The sequence below is a fragment of the Drosophila willistoni genome, unplaced genomic scaffold (assembly GCF_018902025.1).
Source record: "Drosophila willistoni isolate 14030-0811.24 unplaced genomic scaffold, UCI_dwil_1.1 Seg143.1, whole genome shotgun sequence".
In the NCBI taxonomy this organism is placed as follows: domain Eukaryota; kingdom Metazoa; phylum Arthropoda; class Insecta; order Diptera; family Drosophilidae; genus Drosophila; species Drosophila willistoni.
The window spans coordinates 782,574-791,338 of record NW_025814102.1 but is presented as its reverse complement, the minus strand read 5'-3'; the positions used below and the strand labels follow the sequence as shown (position 1 = coordinate 791,338).

Genomic DNA, 8,765 nt, shown 5'->3' with positions numbered 1-8,765 from the left:
GCGAACGTCGACCAAGAAACTGAAACTGAAACTAAAACGCCGCAGCTGCTGCCAAGCAGAGCAGAGTGACGACGCTGTCGCCGTCGCAGCCGACGTTGACGTTGTCGCTGGCGTTGGACGTCTAAGCAAGAGAAATGGCAACACCAATGGAGGAGCACCAGGAACTGAGGTCCGAGGGTATGGGGCGTCGTCGTCAGATGGGGGCGCGCAGGCGCCGCGATGCCGCACAAACATTTGGCCAACAGCAGCAAACGAAGTTCTCTAGAGCCAAATGGGTCACAGAGAGCTCCAAGACGGGGAAAAGCTTGGCGGTGGTGAGACCACAACATAGTCATGGATCGGGAGTCGGGTCCACGCTCGTGGGTGGCGGTGGGGGGGATGTGATAGCCAAAACTCGGACTAACGTAGCCACATCTCGATCGGCATTTGGTCGCAGCTATGTGGCACCCATTGTCAGTGCGGCGGCCACTAAGACGCCACGTCAGACGCGTTTCAGGTCGGTCAAGGCCAAAGTGGACAGTCATCTGTGTCCGGGCATTAGTAGTATGACATCAAGGATGCCGATTGCTGACAAGAACAATAAACCGCTGACCGCAGCTCATGAGCAGTTGGAGTTGTTGCTCAATCAAATCGAACAGAGCAACGATCCGGTGTCCCATACACGGCGCCGCCGATCAAACCAAGCCCATTCCAGTAAGGCAACGATGCGTCGACCCATGGATCAACGTCCCATGCCGCCAGCTCCAGCTGCGTCGCCCATGATGAGTGCACGTCGTGGTGGCAATCTAGAGATGGCATCCACAGTCTCGTCCACAGAGACGGCGCGGCGTTCCCTTAAAATTCTCGATGTGCACACTGGTTCGTTCATTAGCTATGAGGAGTCATTGCGCCGACATCCAGCCTCCAGTCCCGGTCGCAGTCCCCGACCTATACAGGCAACTGCTTCCTCAGTTCCCGTCCTGCCCAATGTGCCGCTAGTCCATAATCCTCAGTTACTGCCACAGGCCAAACGGGATGCCCTAGTCCAGCTGCTGTCACGAGCCGAGCAACATGACAAAGGCATTGTGGATATTTTACGTAGTTCACCGTGTCACGATCCATCCCGGGAAACCATGCGCATGATGCTGCAAATGCTGTGAGTATAATACCCTATCTTTAAGTCCCTAAAACCCCATAAACCCCAAAATCTTAAACTTAGAAGAACCCAAAAAGCACAACAGATGCAAGAACCAACAAATGACAAGTTTTCATACAACTTTACACTCCTTGGCATTTGAATAGGGCCCCCTTGAATTTGGTTTTAAAATTTATAAAGACTGAAATTATATAGTTTTAGAATTAATTAACTAAGCTTTTCGGATTTTCATTTTTCATGAGAAAAATAGAAAATTTCAGACCCCCCTCAAATCATTATTTCTGAAAGGTACATTTTGATATTGTATAAAATCATTAATGCTGACAATTTTTCAAATCATACGGGAAAGTAATTTAGGCTGAAAAGTTTCATTTGTTTATTTCCAACTTTAATAAGTTTTCCAAATTTTCTAAAAACTATTACTTTTCATTATTTGTTAAATTGAGATTAAGTTCGAGAATAAGTTGGTGATTAGAAACGAAATCCATTTGCTTACAATGATATGGTTAAAGTGTTCTATTCAAGTGGTTCGGAGTGTGCAAGAGCGAAGATGAGGGACTTATCAAGCAAACATTATTTGTTAAGCTCATTTGATCCAGAATCTCATAGGGCATGTTCAGTGTGTAGTGATGTGTGGCAAAGTTATTGAGAGAATGAATATACCCTTTTCTCCACGGGTTTTTGAAGAAACTTTGTGAATCCAAATGATGTCATCGTCAGCTGCGTGCTCGGAGTGCTCCCTCTCTCACTCTATATATTTCTCCCACATACATACCTTCATTTGGCTGGATTTATGTTTGAATGTGTGTGTGTGTATGTGTATTGACAGCAGCTGACGCCATCGTCGCTGACGTCGAAGTCGACGTTGCTGTTGCTGTTGCCATCGGCTGCGCTGCTTGGGGCTTGGGGAGTTACTCACCCAGCAACGACTCCCAAAAACCTAAAAAGCCAAGTTCGCTAGCGTTTGCGAAAATTTTTTGTGTTACTTTTTCTCCGCCTCCCTAACCCTCTCTCTCTCTCTATTGCACTCTCTTCGCACTCTCACTCTCTCAGCTGTTTGCCCTTCTCTCTATATCTCAATTGACTGTTTTGGTTTTCGTTTGCCGATTAGAAGTCTATTTACTACCAAGTGCTATGCGAAGCTAATGCTACCAACTTTTTTTTATGTTTATTATTTTTGTCACCATTCGGGTATTTTTATTTAAATGATCAATACAATCTAGTATATATGTACATATATAGGAGCTACATACATACATATGTATATTAAAAGTGCTGACAACTCGATTATCTTACGTTTAACTCTTTTTAACCGGCATCGGAATTTAATTTAATAAACTCTTTTGTAAGATATAAATATTTAAGCCCATTTTAAAGCTCTCACAAGAATAGAACATCCTCTTCACATTTATGTTTTTAACTTATAAGTTAGCTAAGTTAGATCATATAAACTGCATTAAAATGCACTATTGATCTGACATAATGGAAGAACAAACTATGATGATATATGGAATGAGAAGATTAGTGTTTTTATATCAAAGACCAACTCCTTTAAGCCTGATGAGTTTTTATTTAATTATCATATATACATATATTTGTAGTTTTTTGAAAATGTTTGAAATTTATTTAGAAATTCGAATGCAGTTTCATTGCGTAAATTAATTTCCCAAATAATTTAAAAAATCTCAGTGCCAAATTAAGTCAACGCGGTGCCTTTAGCGATCCAAATACCTAAATATGTATATCTTTTCGGTATAATTCAAATTGTAAGATCGCTTTCTAATGTGAAAGTTAGAACATGAAAGGTCGGTTAAAAACAACAATGTTTTTGAGACTGTATTTTGGCAAATTGATTACAAAAAGTTATATATTAATTAAAATACAATTTAGCTAATTAAATACTTGGATATTAAACAAAAATTGACTTCGACTCAATTTTCTTGCAAAAATTGACAAAAATTTCGAGATTTGAATGCAGATTAAATGATATAATCCAAACCTGATAACAACGACATGAGTTTTGAAAATACTCATGAAATTGTATAAAATAGAGCTTCATAAAATTCAGGTTTATTGGAATACTTTTCTTTATAACTTTCGAAAATGAATTCATATTTGGCAAATTTATAAAATTGCAAAGTTAAAACTTTTTAAGAATTTTCAGAAATTCAATTTTTGTAAATTTACTATATTTTCATATACATTTACTATATTCACCATATCATTATATTTTCAGTGATCATATATCTCTGTTAGCGTGGGGCCCCCAAATGTGAGGGGTATTTACTAATTCTGCTATATGGCTAATCCAACACTGCAAATAAGACTTTAGTTTTTATAGCATAGATAGGGCTAATGTAAATAAAGTAATAGATTGAGGGAATCTTATCTCTTAAAGTTTATATATTGGGAGTTCAGCAGAAGTGGCTAATAATTTTTTTTTTTTTTACCTAAAACAAACTCTAACCTGCAATTAAAATATGACTCATGATGGGCATAAAATATAGAATAATTTTAAAATCTATGTAAAAACATGCTTTAACTTTATATATGCATATACTTTATCGATATAACTTTTTTAAAATTGGTTCAAAATTGGGGAAAATACATATCTAAGGCAGAGTAACTAAAAAGTCTTGTTAAAAAATTCAAAGAACACAATGTTCAGTTCTAACTTTCATATTGAAAAGTGATCTTCTAATTTGTCTTATTAGCCCGCGCGGGGTTTATCCGGCACTGGTTAAAAGGAAATATTTAAAAGGCTATAAATAATTAAATACTTTAATTCAAAGAGTATACAAAAGTCATCAAAATATTAGCCTTTGTCAGTGTTATGGCTTATGTTTTCTCTTATAAAATGATTTGCCCATTGTTTAACACTTTTAGTTAAACTTCTATTTCGATTTATAAATTATTATAATTACAGCTAACATAAGTACATATACTAATAGTATACATATGTACGTTTATATATTTCGTTCTGTTAAGACTGTCAGAAGCTGTCAATCGTATGGCTTACTGCCTTATCAATTTTTATGGTGGAGACATCTGAGGCTTACGCATTATCTACAGTCACTCATTTAGTTCAGCGTAGTTTGACTAACTAACTCGCCAAAAAAAGAACCGAAAGAAAACTATTTCCCGAGTGTTGCTCGAATTGCAAATAGTTAAAAATAATAAATTTCTTAGTATTTATAAGTCGTCAAATTTTTATCTGGTATGAATAGGTCGCATAATCGTATACTATGATCGCTAATCGGCAACTAAATGAAATGGAATTTTCGTTTGCATTTAACTAATCTATATATACCTATGTATGTATATGTATGTATGGGGTACATGTCATAACGCCCAGTGTCATAAGGCCCTTGGGCCTTATGACACACATTTTGCGACATAAAGCCCACGGGCGCAATGACACTTTTAAATGTGACATAAAGCACGCCGGACTTTATTTCACTTTTTTATGGGCGTTATGACACGATTAAAGGGCAAACAATTACATTTTTTAAATATTTTATTGAATATTCTTCAATTGTGTCGTAGCGCCCTCGGGCGCTATTTCGTTTTTGGAGTGGGCGCTAGTTCACATTTAAAAGTGTCTTAGCGCCCATGGGCGCTAAGACACACATTTTTGCGACATAAAGCCCATGGGCCTTATGACACTGGGCGTTATGACATGTACCCGTATGTATGTATGTATATACCCCACATAGCTTGCAATTCTAAACGTCTTTGCTTTGCCCTTTCGTATTTTGTATTATTTTTTTCCATTTTATTTTTGTGTTGTTTTCTATTTCTGGTTCTTTTTAGTTAAGTTTTGCTGCTGCGCTTTATTTGTTTGATCAATAAGTTTGCACCTCTTCCCGTAAGAGAAACCCTCGCATGTTCGCCTCTTGCCCATTATCTATATAAATACACACACACACACACACACACACACACACACACACACACACACACTCACACACACACACACACACACACATATGTACATATGTGTGTATGCCAAAAAGAAGGTTGCCTCATCGGCAATGCTCATCATACTGCTACTATATAGCTCTTGCCGCGGTGTTTATTAATTAATTCTTCAACTGAATTTCTTTCAGTTTTTTTTTCGTTTTGTTGTTGTGTGTGTTTTTGGCTTCTCCATTTCCAAATTTGATTGTGTCATATTAATGTGGTGGGTTTTATTTTTGGGGTGGCCGAAAATGATATTTAACCCTACAGTGGTCAACCCACCCACCTCCCCTGGGGAACCATTGATGCGACTCATACATAGGTGTTAAATGAATGGTTAACCATGTAAGGGTAGGGCTAATAGTTTCTAATGTCCATGAGGGACCACCCAAATTATATGGATATACATGTGTCAGCCGACTTCTTTTTATTTGAATATATATATAAGTTAAAAGCATTTGTATGAACAAACAAGTTTCCAAGTGATTGCACATTATATACATATATATAATATAGTAGGTAGTTATATCGCTGCAATTTTTTGCAACTGCAATAAACGACTTTAACAACTCAGCTCGTTAGGCGTAAATCAAAAAGAAAGAGAAAAAGCAAATATATACCTATAATTTGTATAACCGATGCAAATTGATATACCCTATAGGCCGAGGTATCAAAATCGAATGACATTTGCATACACTGCTAAAACAAATAAATGTTTAAAACATTTGCTTACAACTTGGAACTAAAAAATAAACAAGGTAATTATGAGTTCAAATATAATCAAAGCTATAGATATTTGTGGGATTAAGAGAGTCAATTTCAGCTCAAAGAACTCTTAAGTTTCTAAACGACATCCAAACCCCAAAGAAATTTAAAGAAATTCCTATTGTTAGAGTATAGCAAACTCATGTTTAGTATTTTGGTTGGTCTCCTATTTTTGACATTGGCCTTGAGACATGCTGGATGGGGAGGGGTAAATGGAATGAGTGTGGGGGGAGGGGCATTAAAGGTCGTGACTAGTGTGCAATTCCCAAAGCGCGAAAATTGCGTGTCGGCAGTCTATATGAAACTTAATAGCCTCCTTTAACTACTTTACCCCATAACTCTTTATACATATATATGTTAATGATATGTTTCCACTTTGCGCTTTTGTCTGTGTAGTCCCCTAAATCCTGGCGATTCGCCATATGGCGAAAAGTTCTGGGCCGGTCATCGATATCTGGAAGAGCGTCAGAAGCTGCATCAGCAACTTAAACCCGATGATATACGTTTCAAGGAAGTGAAAATCATACGTGAACCGAATGGACAAATGTACCTCTCACGCACCCTAGAGGAGGAGCTCAAAGATGAGAAAATGGTTCTGGAATTTATGGAAGCCGAAATGAAGCGACTTGCCAAAGCGGATAGAGATGAAGATGCGGACGAGAATGACACTCTAAAGCCTCTGAATGAGCGCCAAGAGCGGGCAATGCGAGAACGCGCTGAACTAGATGCGGAGAAGCAACGCATAAGTGATTTACGGGCCAAACATAATCGTGCAGAAATGAAAAAAACTCAAAAGGTGCCAGAAACAGATCCAAACATAAGCCAACAAGGGCAATCAAACACAGATACTTCTGCACAAAGCATTGAAGAACTGATAGGGCAACGTTATCAGTTTAGAGCACAATGTCAGCGTAGTTGCCTCTACAATAATCCCCATAATGCCGAACCCTGGAAACTGTATGCCAAGTAAGTAGGACAACAACGTTTCTCATCCAACTAAAGCGAAATATTATGCAATTGTTTTACATAGTGTGGCCAAAAATATTAGTTGCCACCTTGTGGACAATATCGATGGCGAGTTCAATCGAAGTGTGGCAAATTATATCAAAGACTTTGTGGATAGCGAAACGCATCTGTGATCCCTGGCTATCCTTCACCTCTTGTCAACTGAATAACTATACGTTATACACATTTAAATTGAGGATGTCTAGCATATCGAAAGTTTTATTTGATCGCAGAACTGAGAAGTACCACAAATTTGCCTGTGTCTAAGTGAAAGTAATTTAAACGTATTGAGAAAATTCAAAACTACAATTCACTATGAATTTAAGCAAGTAACTACATAAATGTAAATTAATTTTCAAATTAAATAAATTGTACAATTTAAAAACAATAACGAAAAAGAAAGAGAAATAGTTGATGTACATGTTAAACTAAACAGAAAAACAGTTGAAACGTAAAGCATTTTATCAAAATGGCCATTTTTTGGCACAACCCGAAAAGTAGGCAACAAAGAAAATGCTTATTCAATGTTTGAATGTTAAGTATTTATATATATATACATATATCATAGGTATAGGTATATATATTAGCAAGTCATTCTTATAATTGTTCTGAAGCAATGGAATACAATTTAAATTCAAATTTTTATACAAGGGGGTCCATGTAGGTAACATTGTAACTTATACAACTAACTATTAGAATTAGTTTACATACTAGAAAACTATGAAATAGATCGTTCGTTCGTTCATTTCATTTTCTTACTACACATTCGGTATGCGCGTATACATGATAAGTATATAATCTACTCGTACAATTTCTTTAAAGAGTAAATTTAATGTGCTCCTCCGAGTGTCTTTGAGAGTGTAGAGTAGAAGGGAAATGGGATAGGGTATCCGTTAGTGATGTCAACAGTGGCTGGTTTCATTCATTCATTGAATTAAAAAAAAAACACGCATTATTTATGCTGTAATTTAAATTAAATTCTTACAAATCTAAATCTAGAGTAACTAGTGCGCGAGTGTGTCTTTGTGTAGATATATGTATGTCTGTCTATCAGTGTGTGCGTGCGTATGTGGGTGTGTGTGTGTGTATGTGTTTGTGTATGTAAAAAAAGTACAATAAATATATATGTCTTAAGGAATTGTACAACGTGGCAACAAGCAAAAATCGAATTAATTCGTATCCCAGGCAAAAGGACGCTCCCAGAAGCTCCTTTCTTAGAGCAAATTCGAGCAGCTCACTTCAGAGGCGGCACAATTGGTTGAGTGCGGCAGGAATTGTATATGCTGCCACGAGGCATTAAATCTGCAACAAAAGAAAAACCAAAGTTGATTATTTGGATTAGATGTTTAGACTGACTACTTACAGATACCGCTCTGCCAATTGTTGCTCAACATGCGGCTTAATTCTGGCATAATCCTTATCCGCAATGGCCGTACTACAATGCTGTTGCATATAGGCCAAAGTGAACAGTTCATTCTCATTGTAGGAACGCAGTCCAGGCACTCTAAGACGCTTAGTCAAACCCAATGTCTCATAGGTGCCAGCCTGATCGATGCCGGCTCCCTGGATGGCTCTGCCTGCATCGATGGCCGACACAAATGAGCTTAAGGCTCGCGCTGCTGTCCTTGCTGCACTCAGTGTCACATGGAAACTCTTTAAAGCACTTGGCGACAATTCGGCCAGTTCATGGGACAAGTGTGGTGGTTGTCCGGCTGCCAAACAATTCACATCTGGTTGAGCGTATCTTATTTCTGGCACTGCATCGCTTAGATCAGCACTCTGGGCATTGAACTGAAGAAGGAAAGTCGCGAAATTCTCAATCAATGTCTCCAAGATGTCCGAGCCAATGCGAGCAAAATTAAGGGCGCTAAACACAAATAGACGAGAGAAAGTCAAAATG

General features: G+C 37.9%; 2 protein-coding genes across 3 annotated transcripts in view; one reads left to right on the top strand and one right to left on the bottom strand.

Annotated features, from left to right (window-relative positions):
• Positions 1-134: 134 nt before the first annotated feature.
• On the top strand, positions 135-7,232 carry LOC6649056. The gene is made up of 3 exons (XM_002070874.3): positions 135-1,135; positions 6,257-6,826; positions 6,891-7,232. Exons 1-3 carry the CDS (start codon positions 135-137, stop codon positions 6,997-6,999), a joined length of 1,680 nt encoding a protein of 559 aa, XP_002070910.1. The 3' UTR covers positions 7,000-7,232.
• Positions 7,233-7,392: 160 nt separating this feature from the next.
• The window catches only part of LOC6648797 (protein gone early), a 30,176-nt gene continuing 28,803 nt past the window's right edge, over positions 7,393-8,765 (bottom strand). For both annotated transcript variants that reach the window (XM_023178936.2, XM_023178937.2), the window contains exons 10-11: positions 8,229-8,732; positions 7,393-8,167 (exon numbers count right to left, since the gene is read on the bottom strand). In XM_023178936.2, coding sequence (XP_023034704.1) covers positions 8,080-8,167; positions 8,229-8,732 — 592 coding nt within the window. In that variant the 3' untranslated portion in view covers positions 7,393-8,079. The remainder of the gene's footprint in view (positions 8,168-8,228; positions 8,733-8,765) is intronic.

Coding starts and splice junctions, on each gene's coding strand:
- LOC6649056 (XM_002070874.3), top strand. CDS start 135: ATGGCAACACCAATGGAGGAGCACCAGGAACTGAGGTCCGAGGGTATG. Junction 1,136..6,256: donor CGCATGATGCTGCAAATGCT/GTGAGTATAATA, acceptor TTGTCTGTGTAG/TCCCCTAAATCCTGGCGATT. Junction 6,827..6,890: donor CCCTGGAAACTGTATGCCAA/GTAAGTAGGACA, acceptor TGTTTTACATAG/TGTGGCCAAAAATATTAGTT.